Below are 26,913 nucleotides of genomic sequence, written 5' to 3' on the forward strand. Positions count from 1 at the left end.
TACAGCTCATGACCATTTCCTTGAATTTGTGCAGCGTGTGACCCTTTGCATCTAATTCTTCATCTACAACAGACCGATAGCCCATGTTTTGGTTTTAAAACAGAGAGCGTATGTTATAATGAGTGACACCTTACCCTTTTTTTCCCAGTGAATTTCTAAGTCATAAACAAGATTTCTCATATCTGTCATTTTCAATACAGCCTTTGAAGTAGATATCTCATCTGAGTTTTGAAAATAGGCATAGAAATTATACCTTTTAGTTCTTTAATTTTTAAGTTTGCAGAAATATTGATTTTTCTCTTTTCAAGAGCTAAAGAGTATTTCTGCAGGGTGCAAGACTGGCCCTTCTGGTTGAGGGTTGAGTCTCCTCTCTCTTTGCTTATAGTACAAGACCAACATGAGCATATCAATAGTTTACAAAGTGTTTATGTGAAGAAGCATAGAGCTGAGAACAGTAATTTCATGCTTCAAGGACCTGTAATATCTGTATGCTATATACAAAACTACAGAACAACAGCTCTAAACTGGTGTCTGTCTGTATTTTCTGAAATAGCTTTCTGTTGTGTTTAAGTCCCTTCCTGCAAAATTCATTATCTGTGGTCACCCAGTCAGAAGCATAGAATAGTTTGGTTGGAAGGGACCTTCAAAGATCACCTAGACCAACTGTCTGACCACTTCCTTCAGGGCTAACCAAAACTTAAAACATATACATAAGGGCATTGTCCAAATGTTTCCTGAACACTGACTGGCATGAGGCACCAACCACCTCTCTTGGAAGCCTGTTCCAGTGTTTGACTCCCCTGTGGTTTTCCTAACATCCAGTCTGAACCTCCCCTGGTGCAGCTTTCTGCTGTTCCCATATGTCCTGTCATCAGTTACTACTGAGAAGAGTCCAGCACCTCCCTCTCCACTTCCCCTCCTCAGGAAGGAGTAGAGAGCAGTGAGGTCACCTCTCAGCCTTCATTTCTCCGGACCAGACAACACAAGTGTCTTCTGCCTCTCCTCATAGGACATGCCTTCCAGCCATTTTACCAGCTTTGTTGCCGCCTTCTGAATGGCTTTCAAGGACTTTAACACCCTTTTTATATTGTGGAGCCCAGAACTTCACACAATATTCAAGGTGAGGTCTCACCAATGCTAAATACAGAGGGAGAATCACCTCTTTTGGCTGGCTGGCTGTGCTGTTTAATGCACCCCAAAATGTGGTTTGCTGTCTCAACTGCCAGGGCACACTGCTGGCTCACGTGGAGCCTGATCAGCCAGCATCCCCAGATCCCTTTATGCTTTTATTTTCTTGATGTGTGTACCATGGTGTATCATTGAATTTACTTCTTGAATAATGTTCTTGATTCTGTGAAGAACTAATTACTGTCAGCTAATTCTCTCATCATTAATACACACAAGACTTTCATTCTGTTGACTTAGGCAGTAGATGTCCTCTGTCTCCAAAAACCAAGTTGTTGTAGGATGACTATATATGAAATTGCAAGTTTGAGTTTTTTTTCAACTGGCAAATTTAAAGATAGAATGGATATTTTTATTTTTTTTTTCACATGTGCAGGAGTTAACCTACAAAATCCATTGTGTATGCAACCCACATGCCTGGAAATAGGAAAATCATAGGCAGGTGTCCCACAGAAGCAGCACAGACTTCTCTTAAAGAACAGCTTCCTCTTTCCTCAGCCTGAGAACTAGGATCAACTCATGAAATTCAACTATGTTTTTTTCCCCTCCAATTTTCTTGAAATGTTTTCTTCCCCTTTCTCTTCAAATTGACTACAAAATCCAATTTATCATCATGATGTATGGTATCATTAATCCTCCCTGAAAGCAAGATGCATAATGCTGCAGTGCTGGCGCTGAGCTAACTTCTGCGGACTGTCTGTCTTGATGCCCTTTGGAGTCTCTCTTGTTCTAGCAGAATGAAACTGGACTCATAATTTAGCTATCATGCTGTTTGCAGCAGCAAGTGACCTATTATACTGTTTCCTTTCCTTCCCGCCTTCCTCTCCCCTTTGCTAAAAACACTATAGCTCCAAACCGGGCAAGACAGGGCTGCTGGTTTATGCTCAAGCATTAGGCTATTAGGAACAGAGGGCCCTATAGGGGTTGAATGACCTCTTTTATAAGCAAGGACAAGGGTTTGCTTTGTGGAACAGAGAAACCTATTATGCTTTCTTTGGTATTTAATGATCAGTTGGCCCTATCTGCTGCATGCTTTTGATTGGGAACACTCTATTACTAAATATTTTTTTGCTATTAATAGCATAGGAAGAAGAAATAATTTTAACCATGCTTTGTTACTTTCAGAGGCATTCTTATTTCTTGTTCAGCTGAACTTGAATTATCGTTTTATTAAAGGGTAACAATTTCAGATACTAGGCTTGTTTTATCAAAATACTTTATTTTGCTCGTTACTAAAGAGATGAGCAAAACAAACAGTATTTGATATGAATTGTCAAACTGCTAAACCCTACAACAATCACAGTTAGTAAACTTCCATTGTAAATGCCTTGATGGCAAAACATTAGCAAAAGGTTTTGATACTAGTCCTCAAATTCTTGCTACCCTCTCCCAGCTCTAACACTTGTTTGAAAAGAAAATTGTAGCTGTTGCAAATGAAACTTTCATTTAATGTTTTTAGATAAATAGGCAAATTCAGTGAATTAATGTTCTAAACAGTTTCATCTTTCAGATGCATGGCTTTTGAAAAGGAAATCTTTAAATAAATCTCTTTGTAGCTTCCACTTCCATAACCACACGAGATAAAATAGAAAACCACCATTAAGCAAATGGTCATTAGATTCTTCTACTACACTTCACATCTATTTAAATATAAAGTGGATGGTAGAGTGTCCTTACTTTAAAGTTAGACTGCTGAATATTAAAGAATAAATAGGTAGCTGGGCCAGATCTCTTCCTTTCACTGTGTGGTTGTTTCACTAAAATCCCCAAAGTAATCCTAAAAATTAATGCAAAATGTGGTAGTAGAAGCCTGTGCATATGTTTGTTTTGTGTGAGGGCAGGGGGGTAGTTTTGGTTTTGTTTCTGGTTGTTTGTTTTTTTTTTAATTGTGTACAAAGCCAAAATGTTTTGCAGTCCTAATTCTTGGTGGTGGTTGTTGGTGGTGGTGGTTGGTTTTTTTTGTCGTTTGTTTGGTTTTTGTTTGGTTAGTTTTTTTTTGTTTTGTTTTGTTTTGTTTTTTACTTTGGTCTAGCCCTGACTAGAATTCATATGTTACATAAAATCACACAACAAATCTAAGTGCACTTTGAGGCAGAAAAATATATGAATTGTAGTTTTTAAAAAAGATTAACATATTTTCATTGAAATAGCTTTGTGTCATATCTTGAACTGCTTTGCATTGAACTGCATTTAAGCTCCAATTTCAATTTACTACATAAGTAAACGAGATAGCGCAGTTTACTTTTTGTAAAAATAAAATGTAACTGAAAGTCAAGACACATTTCATACTTTTGAAAAAACAGTTGCCAGAAGAGTTAAGCAGGTCCAAGGTGTGATTAATTCATCTGCTGTGGAATTTGCAAATATAGCCCAATCTTCATTCCAGAAATTTGTAGCATCAGGAATTTGTTTAATTACTGAAGTCAAGTCTATGGTGGACAAACTTTAAAATCAAGTTCATGTTTATATAGTTCAACAATTTCATGCCATGAATATATACTAATGTGTAGCCATAAATTCATAACATCCTATATTGTATGTGTGTCCAAACCTTTACTTAAAGTAAGCATTGTGAAAAGGAGGAAAAAAAAAATCTTGAATTTTGTACTAAACGTAGTAGGCCGCATTCTTCCAGGATATCAGACAACACTGCCAAACAGAATATTCTCAAGTGATATTGTTGAATATTGTGCTTTTAAAGTAATGCGTTATCCTGCGTAGGTGGAATAATCTGAGTCAGTGTCACTTAGTCTAGATGTAGTAGAATGAATGATACCCTTCCTTCTGTATTTCCTTTTGTAGTATTTTACTGAGTTTCACTTCATCTTAGTTCTCGAACACATTCGTTCTCAAAAACATGTAGGCCATACAAGTTAGTGTTTTCGTTTCTAATATATATATCATCCTGTGGGCAGCAGAAACCACAACTGCTGTAAGGCTTGTACTGAACTAAGCACTTGTGAAACATAGCAGCAGTTTCTGCAACTGCAGACCGACATCCAGAAGTAATAGAAATAATCCTGCAATGAGAGGCATCCGAGTGTGCTGAGAGTGCTGGTTGGTGTCATTACGAGGCTGTTCTCTCTCATCATCCAAAGGTCACAACAATCAGGGGAGATTCCTGATGACTGGAAGAAAGGAAATGTCACGCTGCCCTTCGAGAAGGGCAGGAAGGAGAACGTAGAGAACTATGGGGCAGCTGAACCGCAGTCTCTGGGAAGCACACAGGGCAAACCCTTCTGGAAGCCACTTCTAGGCACGTGAAGGACAAGGAGGTGACTGGGATCACCTCGCGTAGATTTACCAGCGGCAAACGATGCGTGACTGCCTTCTCTGATAAGATGTCTGGCTGTGCGGAGGAGGGGAAAGCTGTGGAGGTCTTTTGTTTGTTCTGTTGTTTTACTGTGAATTTAGCAAAGACTTCAGCGTGGTTTCCTGTAATATTCTTACATATGGGTGGGATATGGACTGGATAAGGCGATGATAAGGTGGCTGAAAGAATTCGCTGGACTGCCAGGCTCACAGGGCAATGATCCATGGTACAAGGTCTTGCTGGCAGTTACTAATCGTGTTCCCCAGTGAACGTGGCCGGCATTAAGAAAACAAAAGTGGACAATCATCTTTCACTTCCTTAGGACTGCCCAGAAGGGTGTAAAGAACAGATCTTTGAGAAGAGGAAATATGCTTGGGCCTAATAAAGATCCTGTAGAAAGTTAGGCTGTGATACACTTATCTAGAGCTTTGTCCCTCCAGGTGAAAGTGAGATTGCGATGGGACGTGTGTGTGTGTCGGGAGCAGAGCTGCAGTGCCGACCTATGTTTTCCAAAGGACAGAAAAAAATATTGCTGCTTTACGTCGTAGCCTGACATCTTGCTTCTTTCACCAGCTCTGTACCTACACCTGTATTTTTTATTGGTCTACTTTTTTCATCATCTGATGGCAGATATCCTGCAATTTCTAATTGCAGCAATTAGCTGCAAATAGCTTTTGGGGTCTGGGATAGGGTATGTTTGTACAGGATTTTTGTGTGGAACTGCATTCTCTCTGTGCATTGGAATTTCTTCATATATGGGTCAAATATCACTTTCTTGGTGAAATGGAAGTTAGTAGCCCTTCCAAATGTCCGTTGGTACCAGTGAGTTGCTCTGAGGTTGATCTAATCTTCCTAGAGGTCTCTGATGTGGGATCTTTCAGTGGTGTGATCCATGAGATTGGGCTGCCTGTTTAAGAGGACTTGAACTCTTGAAGCTGAATCAATGCTTGCAGAGTATTTCAGAAGTATAGAAGGAATTTGATTCCTACAGAGCTCAGTTTCTGTTTAAACATGCATTATATTCAGGTTGATACAGTTATATGATATGTACGTAAATGTCTTCGTAGTTGTTCAGTTAGGACACTGATGCAGCAAAGTAGTTGGGCACATGTCCTGGTGTTGTGTGTAAATAGTCCTTGTAAAATCCATGCTGAAAAAAAGTAAATTAAAAAAATATATATAAATGGAGAGAAGTAACTGAGGGAAAATTCAAATAATGGAAAAGAAAATGAATTTATGTAGGGTAAGCTCATTCTGAAAAACAAGCACATGTAAAATGAATTTGAGTTTTCCAAGCCTTTCTCTCTTTCTTTGGCTATGATTTTTTTAATTCTAAGGGTGTGATCAGGAATGGCAGCTTTAGATGGATTGTCCTCAAGTCTGCAGGCAGTTTCTGACAAACATTTAAGACAGACCTCCCCTTGGCAGATGGTCTTACAGATTTCTGTGGTACAGTGGGAGAGGTATTTCTGTGGTCTGTACAGCACGGCAGGCTGCCGTAAGAATTCGCTGTTGGAGAAGGAATAGCAAGGAGGTCAGGCAGTTATTGATAAACATATGTGGAATAGTGAGGAGGTCAGAGCTGGGGGTCTCCCGCCGTGGCAGCCTGCAGAGAGCTGTGCTGCTGGGGAAGGCCCTCCTGTTCACATTACAAAATCTGTCAGGACAGAGAAGAAGGAGAAGAAAAAAGAAGGGGTTTTTGCAATTGAGTTTGATTTGTACAAAAGTACAGCAGGCTAACAAATAGAATTTCAGAAGGATTAGTATCTGATATTTTAACATCTTCAGATGGTTCTGTAGATTGAAGTAAATTTATTTTTCAGATGGAGTAGATTTCGCTTCAATTTGAAAGCTGTGTGCTACTGCTGAAAAGTGTTTACTACAGTGGCATGAAAATAAAGTGAAATATAAAGCTCTAGATTTTTTTTATTGCTATTAAAGAAATGAATCATTTCAAGTGGTCTTTAAAACAGAAATGACATATCTCGTAAAAATGACAATTTCAGGATTTCTCCTTCTCTTTATCACAAGAATTGTTTAGACTACCCCCAGGAAAAAAAAATGCATTTCGGATAATCAGGAATGAGTATTCTTTATGAGATTTTGGAGAAGGAATAGTCTCAGAATCTCCTTCATTTACTTGGAAACTTTTTGTTTTCCAACATTTTTCATTCTCAGTCATCTCCAATTATAAGAGAGCACAGATTGGAATCCAGCTGTTGAAGCTACTCTTGTGCTGGGTGGTGATGGCAGAGTGAGGAATAAACTATGCTCTGTGACCAAAGACAGACTTTGGTGATGGCAGAGTGAGGAATAAACTATGCTCTGTGACCAAAGACAGACTTGTAATTACTTGAATATAACGATAGTTGACCTTAGTACTGCAGTGAATGCTCCAAATTTGCACATCTGAACTCTGTAGTTTGGATCAATTTTCTTGTTTACAAAATCAGCTTGCTTTTATTAGCATCAAAATTATCAAATAACAGAATAGTGAATGAGCTAGTGAGGTTCAGTGCAAAAGAAAGGAAAAAACAACAACAACAAAAAACACATGGTTGGACAGTGGATTTGAATAGCTTCCTACATAGGTCTGGAGTGCGGAGGGGCAAAGGTTGAGTGAAAAAATTAAGCGTTGGTTCACTTTATTAACAAGAGTGTTTGGGAAATCTGCTGTTTTCTTTTCTTGCTCAGTTTAAGGAGAGTCTCCTAAACTCAGGATGCAAAGGGCTTGAATAACCAGCCTACCAACAGCTGACACGAAGCCTGTATCACCACAGTTATGCACTAAGTTCATTTCCCCTGTTTGTGAATACTTAGCACCGATAGCAGCTTTCAGGATGTGAAGATCCATTTTGTCAGCCTGAAATTGGGAAATGAACGTTCTTATAAAATACAGGTTTTCTCCCCCCTCCTCCACATAGTAAGACTACATCCTTGGCTTTCTCAGCATGAATTATTCCCATTGCTTGTTGTTCAACACCCTGATCGGAGAGCAGATGAGACAGTTATTCCTGTTGTTGCTGATTTACTCTTACAGCTGCTTCCTCTTCATGTGATTTAATTTGAAGTTTCAGCCCACCAGGGGGCTAATGGTCCCCACCTATGCAGCTTTAAAAGCTTGCTGTTGTTTTCCCTGTGAATGTTATTTCCATTCCTAGCCAGTGATTTATTCTTTTTCCTCAACGTTCAGCTGGTGACCGAGAGGCAGTATTCCATCAGCCATGCTCGTGCAAAAAATGCCCCATGCAACCATTTAGATTGAAAGTTTAAAAATGAGAATTACTCTGTTACAGTAGAAAAACAGCAACTGAATTATTGTTTTTCAGTGTTATGATGGCTGTTGGAAACTGATATAAAAAGCACAGCAGGACATTAGCCATCATTTATATCATTTATGTTTCTCTTGTTTTTAAAATGTAGTCGATACATAATTCATTGGCTTTTTCCGTAACTCGGGAAAACGTAGACCAGGTGGTGAACCTCAGAATGCATTTCATAGCATAGCACTGGCTGTTGTGAAAGGCGGTTCTGAAAACATCAGCAACAGCGGTGGAATCCAAAGTGTGATTGTATACGCTGGCAAGTTCTGCTTAGCTGATTGGGCACTGGGGAGCTCTGCCTGAGCGTAACTACAAGGTTGTGATGGGAAGTTGGATAATCAAGAGCACCGCTTCAAAAATATGTTCCTCTAGGCCTCTTAAAACAACAGAGCTGCACATCTGTCTCACTAAATTATTGTTAAAGCAAATCTTAAGCAATGAGTTTCTTGGTTTACCTTTACTTTTTTTGTTGTTGTTGTTGTTCTAAATAAATGACCTTGAAAACCTTTTGAAACGAACAGAATTATCTTTGCTCAACATAGCCTTCTGTCCACCTTTATTGTTACAGGGTGAGTGTGAATGGCAGTCTTGAGTTTACAGTTTTGTAAAATTTGTTTTTCTAGTTTTATCACTTACGTGATTTAATTCCACGTAGTTGTTTGCATTTTCCTCACCTGAAATATATATTTTATGTTATAAACATTCATATTTTGTGATATGTTCTCTACTAGTCCAGAGAGTGCTTTGGTGAAGTTTCATGAAGACTGCTTTGACAAATTATGCACCTTCTTGTGTTTGGATGTTGTTTGTTTTTTTACTGGCTCGTCATCTGTATTAGAAATCTAGCTCTTCATCAAGTTAATGGTATCTTATCTCAATGGGAATCACAGGAGTCTTCCTCTCAGCCACCCTATTTTCATTTGCTTATTTTTTGCTTTGGGGTAGTGAGGGGGTGGAGATGGGTTGCGTTACAAAAAGGATGAAAGCTGGGCAGACTGATAGACGTGGCTGTGTGAAACCTTGTTGCTTTCAGCTATTATTAAAGGGTGGTGCAATCTTTCCCCTCTTTGAGCAAGAGGATATTACCAAATTTCAGTGTTCAAGGTCAATACTGTTTACAATACAAATCAAATATACTGCTTCCTAAGGCCCTGACTGATGGAAAATAAACCTGTTTCCTGGCTGTTAACATTTTTCCAACGCTATCACTTAGTCATGTAGTGGCAACTAACGCTTTTTAATACAATCTTAATATTATATTGATAATTGTATCATTTAAAGAATACAAGATTTTAGTAGTTATGCCAGGAGTGTACTGTTACTTACTGTGCTTTAGAGCTATTTTTGCTTATTGGAAGTTTACCACTTAATAAGTTGACTGCTAGTAAGAACCATTAATGCAGACTCTTTGCCTGGGTAAAGTCGCTTGTGGTGTTGAATGAATTAGGCTCAAAAAATAGAGCAGAGTACTAGACTTGACTGACTTGCTGTAGAAGCAGCACAGAATTAGTCATTGGCTGTGAATGTTAATCACTCCACAGCAATGATAATTTACAGCATTGTTGTAGCACTCTTGTGCTCATAAAATGAACTTAATAACCCACTGGTACCCATGGGATAAGCCTTCCTCCTCCTTCCCTCCCCCTCGCAATTGAATACCCAGTCTGGCTGCATAATAGCCTTGTGAAATACTGCATTAAACAGAGTGAGCAGCTGTATGATAAAATAAACAGCTCTAAAACAGATTTGTTAATTATCTCTTTCTTTTATTCACAGAGGGTGTTTGTGAGATATGGCTGACCAGTGAAGACACAGGGGCTTATGGCAGAGACATTGGCACAGACCTCCCTACGCTTCTGTGGAAGCTGGTTGAAGCTATTCCTGAGGGAGCTATGCTAAGGCTTGGCATGACAAATCCTCCCTATATTTTAGAGCACCTGGAGGTAAGAAAGAACAGAAAATTATTTATACATTAGACATTCATTGATCAAGTCAGTGTGGAACCCTGCACATAGTACATTTTCATTTTAAGTGGTAGCTTAAAAAATTACTGCAGGTAAATTTATAGAATTACACTAATAGTGTTAAGCAATTTGCCTGACACAGCAAGTTATCCAGATAATAAGATATTCAAATCTTTTTGGAATGATAATATTACTGAGGTCTCTGACCTGTGGACCTTCATTATAGTGACGTTGGGCTTATGTACATGTTTAGTGTTTTCAAGAACTAAAAGAAATGTCATTAGGAGGCAATGGACTATGGGATTAAAGTTGTCTTCCTGCTACTTCTCAGATGAACGCTTCCAGAAAAGCCATATGCTGGCCTTGCTCAACAACATACTCATAATCCTATGTCAAATGCTATTCTGAGTGTGTGCAGAGCGTCCATAAGAAGACATGGAAAATTAAATGTATACCTGCATAAGAAAATTTTGTAACGAAGTAGTTCAATGAGATTATAAACAACAATGTGCACAACAATGTGAATTTGAAAGAATGTTGTATGTATGTGAAACATGAAACAAGAGCTTTGTCTCAAACTTGGGTTGGTTTAGTTGGATTCTGTCACTAAATAAATTTATTGAAATGCATAAGAAACATTCAAAGAGAGAATCTAACTTTGAAGATAGGGAAAAATCAGGGAAGGTTATAGATTAAGGTAAGTTTTGTAGCCATGTTTTTCAGCAATATCCCAATAAATAGTTGGTTCCATACTGCTTTTCCTAAGATATTATAGAATTAAAAGTTGCACTTAGATTTTCTTAAGATGCAAAGGACGGTATTTTTCACCTGAACACCACCACTACTTCCTCTTCCACAATGATAATGATGCTGCACCTTTCCCTGTTGAAGCAAGGAGTCTTATCTTGATAGGAATAAGCAGTTTTTCACTTCACCAGCTAAAGAATGCAAGCTGGAGAAAAGTCCCAAGAAACTTCTCAGGCCCTTCTTTCATTCTTTGCTTTGTCATACACTTCACTAAGACAGAACCTTTAAAAACATGCTGATTAGAAGTCTTTAGGAAGTGGATTGGTTGTGTTTCTTAGACCGTTGCATTCTGTCTTGTGCTCTCATATTCATTATAAGTTTTTGCTCTTTTTTTAATTTTAACATTTTCAGCATCTTACACAAATGCAAGTAAGGCTTCTAGCAGTTTTCACTGTCATTGTCTTTGCTTTCATTTTAACACCTAGTATAAAACGTGTTTTGGTATAGAATGCTTCTTTTGTCACTGCTGCTCACCTAATGAGTAGTTTCAGAGTGATTTTCTTATTTTCAGCAGCTGCTTAAAAAAAATGCTCTGCCCAGCAAAGGGGTACTGTAGTTGTTTTAATTTGATATAATTTGAGCAAGACAAAAGGTATATTGCATTCCTTCACTCAGTTGTAATCTTAGACTGAGGATGTCACAAACTGTGAATGATTTGTGATCTCTGATTTTCCTGTTTCTCACTTTTCTACAAAGTAGTTAGGACTCTCCCTGACCTGACTCATATTATAGAAAGGACTCTAATTTCTTTAAAAATGAATCTTTAAGTGTGATGGCAGAGCAAAAGGAATTCATGAAGGCCTATTGAAAATGTACATCTTGAATATTGCCATGCAAAACATGCATTATGTGTACACCAGCTTTTTTTGTACAATAGCAACATCTGCTTTTGCTTGTCCTCTTCGGTTTCATACATTTTGAAGGATGATTTAATCACATTTATATGTTTCATGTATGTCCGAGAATTCTTGAGCCTTGTAATTTGGTGAAATAATTCTGATCATCTGTCAAACTAAATTTGTAAAGCTTTTTTTACCTTCTGTTTTTCTGTCTACACCCCTCTTCCAAGTTTGTATCTATGAAAGATCACTAGGGAACGTTGACAATCTCCTGTATTCATTTTTACCAGAATAAAAAAAACTTTTATGGGGAATGTGCTTTTAACGTTCCAGTTGAAGAAAAGGTAAAACTGCAATTTGTTTAAAAAATAAAAAACAAAAACAAAAGAAATTAAATGAGAAGTTGATTAACCTTCATGTCAGTTGATTAGGATAAAATCCAGACGTAGTTCTGTTATCTCCTAAGAAAGCTATGAAGCTATTTTATGGGTTGTAAACATCTTTCAATAATGGTTATAAAAGCGAGCTGCATTTGATTAATTTATTTTGTTAGATGGCGTGTTGCTAACTGGAACAATGTTTGGCTTTCCGAGAAAAAAAAAAAGTGTGGGAAAAATGTATGTGTTGTGTGTCATTTTTTTGGTGTCCAATGAGGAGGAAAAAATTGTTCCAGTCTTGTGTATCTTCTTGAGAAATCAGAACTTTGTAGCAATTACATGCAACTGTATGTATGCAAGTGCTAGTCAAGGATTTATATCACTTTACTAATGAACACATCTGATAAATGGCATAAAGAAACAGCAGTCATTAAAAGCATAAATTGATTCTAAGAACTGGACTTTCTTCCCTAGTGACATATCCTAACAGCAACAATTTTGCTTCATTTGCAGTTTTTGCCAAATTCATTCGAGCTTACCTGCAGATAAAATGTTTTGCTAGCTTTGTGACTGTATTATTCTTATAAACGCCAAAACTAATAACAAAGTTTGTATGAATACATTCGTTTTGTCCAACAACACTCTGAGTTTTAAGTGTTTTAAAACTACCAGTTTCCAAAGACTTTATGTGCATTTTTTAAATACTGATTTGTAGTATTTCATGAACTCCATTAGTATCAAAAAACATTTCACAAATATCTATTTTCCTTCAAGTAAACATGGATTTCAGTCTCTGGTCACTGGCTTAATTGTGTGTGTGGAATTTATAGGTTTCTCCTCTTTGCTGGAGTTTCTGTGCCTGTCACTTGTCTGGATGCGAGGAGATGGGAAATAAAAAGAACAGGGACGTGTAGATTAATGCCATGAGTTGTAGATGGTGCAGCTGCATTAGAAGCAAAGAATTCCTTAGGCCACACTGACAATGCTAATCTCTTCAGTGAATGAGCGTGAAGTTGTGCCTGTGAATAAAAAGACTGATGACTGAGTAAAAGACTAAAAATTAAAAACGTATCACATCATACACAATTGAAGTGTAAGTTGCACATACTGTTCTAGCACCTTAAAAATAGAGGGGTGGGGAGATATCATGAGGGGTTTTTTTGCTGCCCTTGCCACACACCTTGTTCCTTTGAAAAATGCCTGGCTTATATTCTTTGTGTTGTGAAGCGAGGCATGGGGGACTTCAGCTACACATTAAGGAGTATCTTTCCTGGCTATCGGGAAAATAGATTGTATTCTCTGACTAAAATAATATGACTTTTTCATTCTATATATATTTTATGTGGATAGTTGGAATAGCAAATTCTTTCACTGAAAGATATTTAACCCACTTTTTGATAAGCTGGTTATTAAGCTTCTTATAGATAGAAATTTATTTGTAAGTTCCAAGAAGTGCTTACAGGTTCTTGATTTCCCACCACTGCACTAAAAAAAGAAAATTATTTCATAAATATACTCTGAAATACTGTCTGCTTTGAAACTGTACGGTTGATGGGGCTGTAATCAGGGATCTGTGTAAGCTGAACAATATTTTTACTGTACTGACTATAAGACCAGGTCTACAGCTAGACTTTGGCCCTGTGAGTCTTTTGACTCATTAGTGTAGTGCCCACACTCACTCAGGAGTTCCCTGGAAATAAAACCAGAGGAGCAGAAATGCCACTCATCCTGGGAGTGTTTCATCTGTCTCTGAATCTGGGAGACAGTCTCTTACTATCTGCCAAGAACTGCCAGCCAACAGCTTTGCTGATGCTCCAGCTGATGCTGGAGGCCAGCATGAGAGGCTGGGCGGGAGGAAAAGGAGGAGGAGGACAGCTTCTCCTGGGCCACGAGTGGCGGGACTGGAGCAGAGGAGGGACAAAGGAAATTGGTGTGTATCTGTAACCGGCCTTTAGGCTTTTATGCTGCAAGGCTTGGTAGGTCTGGGGGCCTGAGCCTGTGGTCATTCAAACTCAGGTTTGTTAAAGATAGGGAGTCAGTTTCAGTTTATACGTGATCTAAAATACTGAGCATACCCAGTGGCTTCAGATATTGCTGTCAGGTAAATGCACATCTGTCCTTAAAGAGGTTAGTTGTTTCAAGAGAGGCTGTTATTCCATGAAGACCATTAGTATACTTGCATGGTATGTTCTGATGTAACTTAGCACTTTGAGGTTTCGATTCAGTAAGTGTGGTTGTAACAGTGCCATGTGTATTTAGGCATGTATGTAGCATGAACTGTTTGGGGATGAGAAGTAACCACATGTTTCCAAATGATAAATTCAGCATTCACTTGGAAGTTGTTTGTAAAGAAGGAATTATTGAGAACCATGCAATGTTTTAAAATGTTCCAAAATATTTGACAGACTGCATCCTGCGCTAAGTCATTAGGAGAAGAGCTTTTAAACTACACTAAACTTTTTTCTCTGCTGTTTTGTTCAGCTGTAGGTGATGTATGGGTTTACATTAAGAATTCATATGGGGCAATAGGAACAAAACAGGAAATTGAAGAATTTGGTAGAGAAGCTGTTATATCTACATTATATGCATTTTGAAATTTGTACTTCAAAATCTAATCCCCTCAATTAAACTTTCCCACTACACATGGGACAGACATCCTTAAAGGATGTGTCGTTTGAATCCCTCTGCTCCTAATAGGGGTATGGAACATGTTCATTGTACTTCTCTGATTTCCTCCAAAGTGATTTTAGTTACCCATTCTCGAGTCTCCCACAGGTGCACACAACCCAAAGCCATTCCCCGTCCATCTGTCCTCCCCCAGCTGCAGCCGACATCCCCAAACCAATTTGTGGGGTGGGGGAAGGCTGCGTCCAGCCCCCTCCATATGACACTGCACCAGTGACTTCAGGCAGAGTCTTTGAAAAATAATAATTTAATGAAACAGTAATTGTGGCTGTTGCCACCAGCCCGGCCCCAGGCGAGGCCCAGCCGCCCGCTCAGTTTTGGGGCCCAGCCTGGCGGCCAGCGTAGTTGCCACCCCCCGGCTCCTCCTGCGCGACCCTGCGCAGCAACGATGTGTCGCCGGCATTGGTGTTCAGTGGGGACCGGGGCCGTCTGCGCCCGTCCTGCTCCCAGTGCCACGAGAAGCTGCAGACGAGCTGTCGTGGTGTGGAGGGGCTGCGCTGCCTGCGCCTGGGCGAGACGCTGCGGGACCTGTAGCTGGAAGGGCTCCGCCGCCGCTGCTGCTGCCGCCGCCCTGGTACCACGTTGCGTTGGGCCCTTCCCTGGGGCCAGTGGGCCGAGGCGTCGCTTCGGGTGGCACCAGCCTCACGATGGCTATGATGGGCCGCCGGCAGAGCGGGCAGGTGGCTCTGTGTGCAGCCCAGGGCTGGATGCACTCCCTGCAGAAGGAGTGCCTGCAGGGGTCCACACGAGCTGCGTCAGCCAGCGGGCCCAGGCAAATGGTGCAGGTCTCTTGTCTGGGAGCCTCCACTGGCAGCTCCTGGCATGGCTGGCTCATGGTGCCCACCTCTGTCCTGGCGTGGAGATGCTTGTCTTCTGCAGGACGCTGCTCTGATGTCAAGTGGGTATCAAGTGCCTCTGGTCCTCAGCACCTCCCTCACGGGTCACTGGCAGAATCTCAAAGACTCGCGGCCCACCAGCAGCGCCTTGACGCCTCGCGCTCCACCAGAAAGACCTCAATGCCTTCCCTGCAAGCAGAGGGATCTCAACATCTCCCATGCCACCAGAAGGACATCGACGTCTCAAGTACTATTGGCTATCCATGGAGGATGGTAGAAATGAACAGAATCTCTTGGTTACCTGAAGTGGTGGTGTCATCATAGAATCATCTTAAAAACACAGAATTACAGAATCACAGAATGGCCCAGGTTGGAAGGGATATCTGAAGATATACATTCTAACCTCCTGCCGAGCAGGATCACGTAGAGCACATTGCTCAGGATGGCATCCAGGCGGGTTTTGAATATCTCCAGAGAAGGAGACTCTACAGCCTCTCTGAGCAATCTGTGCCAGTGGTCTCTTACCATCACAGTAAAGTGTATTATATTGTATATAGTGCATTAAATTGTATATTATAGTGTATATATATACCTTATATTCAGCTGATATCTCTTCTGCTTCAGTTTGTGTCCGTTGCCTCTTGTCCTGTCACTGGGCACAACTGAAAAGAGACAGCTCCATCCTCTCGACACCCTCCCCTCAGATATTTATATACATTTGGAGGACCAGACGCTGGAGAGAAGCCCCACAGAGAGGGACCTGGGGTTTTTGGTTGATAGCAAGCTGAATATGAGCCAGTAGTGTGCCCTGGCAGCCAGGAGGGCCAACCGTTTCCTGGGGTGAGTCAAGCACGACACTGCTAGTCAGTCGAGGGAAGGGATTATCCTGCTCTACTCTGTGCTGGCATGGCCTTACCTTGAGTACTGTGTGCACTTCTGGGCACCACCGTACAAAAAGGATGTGAAACTATTGGAGAGTGTTCAAAGAAGGGCTACTAAGATGGTGAAGGGCCTAGAGGGGAAGACGTATGACGAGAGGCTGAGGTCACTTGGCCTGTTCAGCCTGGAAAAGAGGAGACTGAGGGGAGACCTCATCATGGTCTACAGCTTCCTCTTGAGGGGGAGTGGAGGGGCAGGCACCGACCTATTCTCTTTAGTGACCAGCGATAGGACCCGAGGGAAGGGTGTCAAGCTGCGACAGGGGAGGTTCAGGCTGGATATCAGGAAGAGGTTCTTCACTGAGAGGGTTTTCGCGCACTGGAACAGGCTCCCCAGGGACGTAGTCACAGCACCAAGCCTGTCAGAGTTTAAGAAGCGTTTGGACTGTGCTCTCAGTCATATGGTCTAAATTTTTGGGTAGACCTGTATGGTGCCAGGAGATGGACTCGATGGTTCTTGTGGGTCCCTTTCAACTCGGGATATTGTATTCGATTCTGTTCTGTTCTGTTCTACTCTACTCTAATCTACTCTACTCTAGTTTGTACACCCCAGAATCACTTCTGCAGACTGAACAAATCCATGACTGGGAAGGAACTACTGGATATTTCACTTCAGTATTTCACTGCTGCCTTGAATCAGAACAATGTGAACACAAGCAACAACACCAGGACTTCTCCTGTGTGAGGTCTGTTGATATTATAGAGGATTATTTGTTGTGTTTGAAACTACTGGAAGGAGCTGAGATCCCAACATTGTTTCTCTTGTCTGTGGTTCTAAGACATTGAAAGAAGTTAGTGGAGTTTGCAGTTTAGTTGCAGAAGGTTTACTCAGTTTTCCTTTCAAAGAAAAATCTGGCCAGCCAAAGGAGACAGTACTGTGTCTTTCAGAGTGCTCTCTCACAACCTTAGCAGTCTGTTTGCTTGTGTGCTGCATGAAATATATAGCTTTCTTATTTTAAGTTTGGTCTGAATCCAAGGTTTTGAGATTTGTCCCCTATTCCAGTTTCTGCTCTCCCTTAATGTGTTGATGACTCTTGACATTGAGGAAAACTTGGGATCTTACCTTTGTGGCTGAAAATTTTAGTAAATGGACATGAATGTTGGTCAGGGAAAAATGTTTTATCTCAGAGGTGTTTTGATAGTAGAAAACTTTAAGGATGAAGTAAGGGGTAATATTAGGAAACATTTTATAGTCCTAGCAAAGCCTGTAATGAGTGCACACCAGTAGAGACACCTTGTATACTGTTAACCGTATGTATTTGCACGGAGTTACTGTTAAAAGTACACGCACTGCTAGATGGAATAATGTCATCATCCTCTAGTACAATCAATGCGTACAAAACTGTGGATAAGTTGTGCATCCTGCTTTAAATGTAACCTCCAGGCACTTATTCCACAACAGTGTTATGGGGTTACTGGCTAATGCTCTAGCGAGACAGTTCTATGCCCACTTGAAGTGACTGATGGACAAGGAAGATTGGAAAAAAATCCATGAAAGCAGTAGTAGTAGGTAAAAGGTAAATAGGAGTCCAAAAAGTCAAAAATGGGTCCATCTGTATAGCTGGTTGAAATGAATTAATGTTAATGGATCAGTGTTAGAGACTGATTTTTGTCTTGAATATACTTCCATTTTTCTTTATTTTTTTAACTCCATTTTCTGATTCAGTGTCTGGGGTTCTGGCCAAATCAGGAGGGAATGTGGATCATCCAGACTGTGAGAAGACTGTGCTTGCATCTCAGCCTTCGCTTACTTCCCTTCCAGATTTAACACTAGCTCTGCTTCCAGATTTGTCTAGGATTTTAGTACAGCACTTTGTGTGAGTGATGGGACACTTCCAAATCTGTATAAAGGAGGCAGTTCACACCTGCCATTCCCGTAAGTGCTTAATTTCACATAACGAGATGAGTAGTTGTCTTTGTCACCTGTCAAAATGAGTCTATCTCAAACCATATCATATGCCATCTGTGGGCTATATCTCTGTTATTAATTCACGACATTTTAGTGATACACCAACCATTGAGATGGAATCTGCATGGTGGCAGTGTCTTCAAATGTGTAAGGAATGCCAAGTGTGCCATGAGTTGCAACAGTATTGCTTTGCTCTTTTGCTTTGATTTTTCATGTCAGCTCAGGGTTTATGTTCCTTAACCTCACTGAAGCTAATGCCATACAGATGGCTTCCTCAAATATGCCCTGACACAGCACACAGATATGTATTACACTAAAATTACTGTTCCCTTTTCTTTTTTCTGTATTGTGCTTTTTTCCTCCAAGAATGCTCTAAACACTTTTGAGCTTTTTGCGTAAACTGAAGTTTTCAATAAGCTGGAGTGTAAGCTGATTTGAAATGCATTTTGAAAGGAAACAATATACAAACATTCTTCAACAGCAAGTAAAAGGGCAGCATGATTTCAGGAATTAAAAGGCCTCTAGGGCATGTATTTGCCTCGTTTCTAGTATTATTTTTGTCATTTTCATAGACCACTGCATTTGAAAGCACCAATTAAAATATATTGATTTGACCAGAAGAAATGAAAACTGTGGTATATATTTAAATAAATGAATAGTTAAGTCTGTGACCTCTTACTGCCATGAGTTTTGTAGTGTTTTATAGTTGGTGGACCATGCAACTGTCCCTTGCTGCAATTACATAGTTGTCTATATGCAAACTGTGTTTGTCTTGCTCTCAGTAAAATTGAAAGAAATCTCAGCTATTAAGAGGAGGGGGAGCAGAGTGGTTGCATCTGGGCTTGTAGAATAGGAGGGGGAAAAAAGCTTGATTATAGTTTCCTTTGCTATATTGTTAAATGCTCATTTGTCCTACGAAGGCCATGTGTACATCTTTGTGTAGTCTGTGTATTCCAGCTTTTTTTGTTCATTTTGTCTTTGATACTAAAATACTTTGTTTCTCCTACCCTTCATCTTAAAGCATTCTTTATCTTTGGGGTTTCCAAATACAATCTCCTTGAAATTACTTCTTAAAACACAGTATAGCAGAATTAATGTATATTTAGATGTTATATTATTAGAAAAGGGATGAATAAATCTCTGCTGTACTTAGAGATAGGTCACACCATTTTGTCTAATTAAAGTTTTAGATCTCAGACTCACGGGTCTTAATGTCCATAAATGATTGGTGACGTTTTCTGTAAGCTGGTGGAATGATTTGACTTATTAAATGTAAAATAAAACCCATTTTAGTGTTAATGAAGTCTTAATGTTGTATTTGTAAATCTTGAATATTCTTTAAAAAAACTCATGAAACGTTGTTGTATTGGGAACTTTGATAAACAGTAATGGTTTGCTTCCAGATAATGGAAAAAGGAGTATTTGTGGTGGTGGGAATGAAGCTCTTGTTCTTCTTCACAACTCTACTAGAAAAAATGCTTGGAGAAACACAGCAGAGAAAGAACTGCTTTATTTATGCAAGATTGATTTCTCCATCAGAACAGGATATTTTATGCATGCTCCTAGTGCTCTGCTGGATTTAATAATCTGTGCATAAAAATTCATGTGGGAGAAAGGAGTTAACATTAAGTAGCACTTTGCTTGACCGGTTAAAGCTGTTGATGTTACCCGTACCTTAATTATGATTTGCTCATATGAATGTTCCTCTTGCTTGTTAGATATCATAAGGACGAAGAGTGTTCAAATGCAGATAGATCCACTGGGTTTTATGTTGAGTGTCAGGTTGTCTGTCAATTACATGTAATGTCACTTCACAGCAGACCTTTGGAGCTGAATTTTATTTCAGTTGGATTACTAGCAGAAAATAAAAATCACCATTAATGGAGCTGTTTATTCAAAGACCAGATATTACCTGTATGGAAAATTGCATTTTTGCTGGGTAAAATGGGAATTTTAGCTGTTACTGTGCACTTTAGGGCATTGGGCTGGAAATTAATGTCAAAAATAGAGCTTTGGTAGAAAATTTTACCATCTTCTTTTAATATTTCTGCTTACGTTGAAAACCAAGTAAGATCTCACTTTCCTAGTTATTTATAACTAGGTTATAGTGAGGTTCTACCAACTTCCTTCTGTGCTGTTCCAAAACTTCTGTTTAGTTTAGATGCATAAAACCCTTTGTTTTCTTTGAGGAATGAACTGTCACATTCACTGTGCTTTGCAGCATCATCTGCATAATCTTCAGTAAAACTGCTCTGCTTGCTTCATTAGGCTTTGGCATAAGTTTATGCATGATGTGGATAAAACTAGTGCTCCAGGTCACCAATCCAGGTTTCTGAAGACAAAAAATTAGTGAAACAGTTGTATTTGCCTATCGTAAATGTGTGCCTCTCTTACATTTTGCCTGTTTTTCAAGGGTTTATTGGATAGCATAACATATAATTGAGACAGCAAATTATTTAAAGCAGCTCTGTGGTGTTAAAATCACTTTTTTTAGTGGACTTCTCTGTGTGTTTCTAATGCATATTGCAAAGAGGAGTATCAATTTACCTCTGGAAGAAAATATTTCAGTACAGTAGTGCTTAATGATGAAAAATTAGAGAGCACCTTGGAGAAAATGAAAAAGGTGTGTGTTTTCTTGTTGATCAGAATTAATCATTTCACAAGGAATTAACATTAACTGTTTGGTTGGCTGGCTATAAGTCATTAAACCATCACTCCAGCAGTTAATTAAATGTACATTTCCCCTTAAAGTGAATCCATTTATTGAAACTGGACAAGTCAACTGTGCAGAGTCTCTTTATGATTGCAGTGATGGCTGCAATAGCAACATTAACAGTTGCCATCTTTTGAAGGACTGAGACATTTATTTACTGCATGTTTCCAACCATACAACTTGCACAGGTTCACATGGGAACTGAAGGTCCTCAATGCCTTCAGGAAATCAATGTTATGCTATTAATGCCAAATGTCTCACTGAATCTGCTAAATTTTGGTGACACACCTGTGGAGACTCCACTGTCTTACTTGCGTTCACAGTTCCAAACAAGGTGAGTAATAAGCAGCCTTGTGGAAAGCAAAAAAATGCTTTACATTTTACGAAATGTAAAGTCAGGCCTATGTTAATACAGGTAGGCAGGTTGGAATAGGGATAACAATTTTCTAATCATGAAGTATTTCAGGAACCCAGGTTCAGGTATCTGTACTAAGAATTACTGTTTTTATCAGATAAATGCAAAAATAGTACTCTGCAAAGAGGTTCTTTCACTTCTTAGGTGTACCAGTTATATCCAGGTTAAGAGTAATATCTTGGAGAGAAGTACAGTTGTTAACTTAGTAGGAAAGTTCTTGATATTTTTGTGTTTAACAGTTTAAAAAAAATAAATCAGATGGCTGGTATTTGGTGCTCTGTGTTTCTTTGTATACTGATTCATGGTAAGAGATGGAATAAACCTCAGTTGGGCTATGAAAGTATTGTATTGCAGTATTATCTGGAATATTATGAATATTATATGTCACTTTTTTTTTTTTTAACAAGAACTCCTCTTAGCCTGTCCTTATTTTTAATAAAAGAGGTTATGAGAAAATTTTGAAGGCGTATAGATGGTTTTGGATTGGCTTGATTTGTGTTTTTTTGTTTTGTTTTGTTTTGTTTTGTTTTTGTTTTTTCAGAGATTCAGCTTAATCCGTAATCATGTGGGGGGAGAGAATTGCTTAACTAGCTAGGGTAGTCTATTTTATGAGGTTGGAAGCAGTAGAGAGATCCAACACAGAGGAGAACAGCTCAGAACGGATAGGGCCAAGCCTATGGCTCTTATGGCTAACTTTCCTGGTGGCAAATCATGGCTTTCAGCCTGGTTTGTAGCCATTTCTAATGACTGCCTGGGCTAATACCGGTTCTTTGTTTGATAATGTAGGAGGCATTTTTCCTATGTGGCAAAACAAACTTTTGCTCTCCATCTGGCAACCCAAAGATTTGATGTTAAGGTTCAGGTTACATTGATCAGAGTTGCGTGTACATCTAGCTGCTCCCAAGTGAATTCTCTATCCTAATGGGCTGCTTAGCCCTGTGTGTGTGTGTTGTATCATTACCTGGGACAGGGGTTGCCACTCACCTTGTCCAGCATGTGGCTTTATTACAGTTCCCCTAATTCTTGTCAAGATGAGGGAGAGGCATTGCCTTCCAAGCAGTATGCTTAGGGAGCTTTGTGATTATGCATCATACATGTTCTTAGGGTTTTACAACCCCATTACTCAGGGGAGGCACGAGGGGTTCCCTGTTCAAATTTTAACAAAACTGTTACGGGCTTTCCAGCCACAATTGCACTGTCATCATTGCCATGCATCCATCACTAGATCACATCTGTTTTTGAATTTCACTGTAGCAGAGGAATTTAAAAATGGACCACAGCCACTTGATTTTTATCCAGGCTGTGCTGGTGGTGGCACCACTGGGCTTCTGGATGGCAACTATCAGTTGAGACCCCTCATTACGTATCTCAAACTAACATCTGCCACAAGGGAAAGAAGTTTTGAGGGAGTGCCATTTTGTCATGTTTCCATATGCATGAGCATTTATTTGGGCTTCGCTTTTGGCAGAGGACAAAATTCTTTCGCTAGGAAACAAGTTATTCAGATCACTGTGACTCAGACACGAGGGAGACTTCAAATACTGGACCTCTGCCTACTTTAGGAGAAAGAATCACTGTCTGAAAAGCTTGCTGATACTGACAGAGATGTGTGGATATTGAGGTTTATTGTCTTTGTGATTCTCCATGGTTGTGCATCGTGTCATTACAAACAGAAGGATTGATTTTCTGGTTAGGTGGTTAAATTTGTATATTGTAATTGTTGGGATAAAATATACTGACTAGGCAATGTGCCTTGCGTTCTGATGTACTCCAGCTGCTAAGAACTGGAAAAAATTAGTTCCTATGTGATCATTTTCCTAAAGGGTCTCTCACATGCACTGTTAGATTCTGACACAAGATGACTTTTGCTTTTTGTGAAGTCAGCTTGAAACAAATTGTGCTACTCTTCGACTTTTTGTTCCTACATAAAATGTCTTCTCCTGATTCATGTAGGTATTAGTAGATTCCACAGGACAGGGGGAAAAGGCAATCAGCTGTTTCAGTCATGATTAAAGACAGAAGTTTTCTTTCGCCATCTTAAGATTTGAAGAAGTTGTTCCTTTATTATTTCCAGATGGAAAAAAATACATAAAATACATAAGATACATAAAATGTATATTGCGTTTTTTCCCACTAGCTGAAATATGCAATTACATCTACTAATGCAAAACACTTTGTTGGAAAAATTCATATATATAACAACAGGAAACAGATGTTAAGCTTAGAATGTTGAGACACTTTAAAATGCAATTATACATGAGCCTCTGATGTCCTTCAAGCTCTCTCTGGGATATTAACTAATAGTTTTATTAAGTGATAAAAACTAGTATTCTGTGTGTAGTCTGTGGTGTGGGAAAATCTGTCAGGATTAACTAAGTATGACAATCCAGCACATGGCTGTATTAAATCACCCCTGTGTGGTAAAGTACTTCAGTGTAGTGTTAGGTGTAGGGAGGGTAAACGGTAAGACTGGAATGATCTTACATTATGGTTTTGGGGTAGAATGTTGTATTTATAATTGAGCACTTAGAAAGTTTGGAAGATTGGTTTATGCAGATATCTGAAACTATGATGGAAAAATTTCCTTTAATTCATTATTCTGTTTCATTTTGAGCTGTTCATTCTGAGTTTCTGGTTGTGACGTCTAAGTTAAAAAAAAAAAAAAGCAAAGCACTGGTGGTACTTAGAGAACAAATGACAAGGACACAGTGCCTCCTCATTTCTGTCTTGTGACTGATTATTTGGTGTTAATAATTTCTGTTCTGTTAAATCCACCAAGTTAATAGTTATGGTCCTGAAATACGTGGTGGGAAACCAGATTATCAGTGCTGCATTTGATTCGGGTTTATGCCTGAAAACACATTAATATACTCAATAGAAATTCAATGCTTGAAGTACTTGTAGCATCTTTTGTGTATCTTTAGATATAGAAAGTACACGAAGAAAGAGATTCACAGTAGAAATTCATTTGCAATATTCGATTCCGTAGGAGCTTTGAGGGTCCAGAGCATGCTTGAAGCCTGTGACCTCAATAACTAGACTGTATGAGGGTTCCTGGATATGTAATGTGTATTGTGCATGCATTTCTGATACATAAGACAAGCAATTTCCTTTTTGAAGAATTAATTTTCTTTGATTCTGAGAGACTGATGTGCATCTTTCTAAAACAGTACAATGCAGTGGAATTGTCAGTAATATTACTTAGTGCATAACTGAACATTCTGGATTTATTCCATTTAGGATTTTTACGTTTTTGATGCATATAGAGACTTGTAGTGACAGCTGAAAAGCTTTTTGTGCTCGTTTAGTACAGAGCCAAGTGAAATGACTTCAAATGAAAATGGTTGTATTCTTAATCCAAGCAAGATATCCACAATAGTAACTGCAAGACTTGCAGAAGTCATGATTATTTTTTAATGGGAGATAGCTAGAAGAAGCAGTTTTGACTAGAGTCTTATTTAAGTATGACCATTGAATACATATCAATTTAGTTCTTACAGGAAGCGTTGTTGAAAGTTCACTTTTGGCACATGCCCCTGAAGTAGATCAAATGTGAGACCATCAGGTTTGTGCAAGTTATTGTAAAATTCAAAAAACTACTGGGTCTTGGAGGTGTGTTTTTTTCACCCAGCTATTCTCTGGATAGGAGAGCACATTTTAGTTTTTAGCATTTGTTTTCTATGTTTAATATTTTGCAGCAATGTGTTAATTTTCTAACAGCAAAGAAAAGAGGAAGAAAAATGAAACCAAATTTTTAAAAAATGCTTAGAGAAGTTCCTCAGTTGTGGCTTTAAAAAACAATATGAAACTGTGGTAAGACAAAGTAGTTTCTCATTCTTTACTATAGATGGTGTCTTTAACAACAGTAAATACAAGTTATTTATGTTTTTATTTCCTGCTGTCCAGCAATATGTGGCTAGTTTTGTACAAAATTCAAAAGCCGCTACTATAATGGAAAGTATCAATCTGTGTTTTAAGGTTAAAAAAGAGAAAACTTCAAAATATAAGTGTTGTTTAGTATGAGTGCAGAGGGAAAGGAACAAAATCATAACTTTTTAAACATAATATTCCCAGATCTTGGTTGCGATAGGAATCTATGGCTTTCTATCAAATGGTACTTAGCCTTGTAAAAGCTGGGATAAAAATAGGCTTTTGTAGCTAGAAGTTCTAAGTAGTAGTTGATTATCTTCAAAAAGAATTCACAAAGTGATCACTTAGTGAAGAGGCTGTTTTTCAGAAGTTGCCAACTTTGAGAGGAGTGAGAGAGAATTAATTCTTTCTATGTTGTAGAGTTATTTTTATGAACTTGGCAGATTCAGAAGCATATTATGAAACTTGGCTTTCATTGGTTTCTTGTATCATAAGTCTGTTTTTGAAGATTGAGTGGAGTATTTTGAACTAAAAGTTAAGCAGTAGGGTTGCGGTATACAGCTTGGTTCCAGCCCTTCTGCCATTTGTGATATTTTAGAAACATGCTACTGATGCAAAAAAAAATAAATTACACGACTACTAGAATGCTTTGTATAAACTTAATTTATAGTATTTTCTAAAGCTTAAGTGAGGAAAAATTAAAGTTTTCCCCATTTTGTGACATTATTTTACAGAACTTGTTTTGTTCTGTTTCATTTGAACAATGTATTCTAGCTGAATGTCTAAAATTAAGGACATAGGGAAGTGGTTCCATTTAAAATGGCTTTGTATGGATGTGTGGTGGCATGTTCTTTACTCTTTCAGTCTCAAAGCTAATTACCCCTGGCTTCCACTGAGAGCCAGCTGCACACACCCTTGCTGTGCATCAAATTGTACACCCTCCATTATCAATATAATTATTACTGTATTATTTAGTTTACATATCTGGGATAGGGTAGGTATTCCACTGAGTAATGTAATTGCTTATCATAAACACGTAATAGAAGTTTAGACAGAAACCTTCAAAGCTGCTTTCTAAAGTGATTTGAGAGTTTTCAGATTTTGTACATACATACATGAAAGGTATGCAAAAGAGTATACAAGAGTAGTTGTTCTAAAATCACACAGTCACAGAATGGTTGGGGTTAGAAGGGACCTCTGCAGATCAAATCTTGCCCAACCCCCCTGCCAAGCAGGATCACCTAGAGCACATTGCACAGGATCACATCCAGGCAGAATTTGAATATTTCCAGAGAAGGAGACTCCACAGCCTCTCTGGGCAACCTGTTCCAGTGCTCTGTCACCCTCACAGGAAAGAAGTGTTTTCTAATATGCAGCCGGAACTTTCTGTATTTCAGTTTGTGCCCGTGGCCCAGTGTGCTGAGCACAACTGAAGAGTCTGGCTCCATCCTCTTTACACCCTCCTTTCACATAGTTATATGCATTGATAAGATCCCCTCTCAGTCTTCTCTTCTCCAAGCTAAACAGGCCTCACCTTCTCCTCATAAGAGAGATGCTCCAGTCCCCTAATCATCTTCGTAGCCCTCCTCTGGACTCGCTCCAGTAGCTACATGTCCAGGGATGGAGGGTGAGGCTGACTGGCCTGCAGTTTCCTGGGTCTTCCTCCTAGCACTTTTTAAAGACTGGAGTGACGTAGGCTTTCTTCCAGTCCTCAGGCACCTCCCCTGTTCTCCACAACC

At 39.2% G+C, this 26,913-nt stretch overlaps 1 protein-coding gene across 2 annotated transcripts in view; it reads left to right on the forward strand.

Annotated features, from left to right (window-relative positions):
* Nucleotides 1-26,913, forward strand: part of CDKAL1 (CDKAL1 threonylcarbamoyladenosine tRNA methylthiotransferase) — a 436,369-nt gene that overhangs the window by 260,148 nt on the left and 149,308 nt on the right. For both annotated transcript variants that reach the window (XM_083825860.1, XM_083825861.1), the window contains one exon: nucleotides 9,598-9,764. In XM_083825860.1, coding sequence (XP_083681986.1) covers nucleotides 9,598-9,764 — 167 coding nt within the window. The remainder of the gene's footprint in view (nucleotides 1-9,597; nucleotides 9,765-26,913) is intronic.

Source organism: Anser anser (genome assembly GCF_964211835.1).
Source record: "Anser anser genome assembly, chromosome: 2".
In the NCBI taxonomy this organism is placed as follows: Eukaryota; Metazoa; Chordata; class Aves; order Anseriformes; family Anatidae; genus Anser; species Anser anser.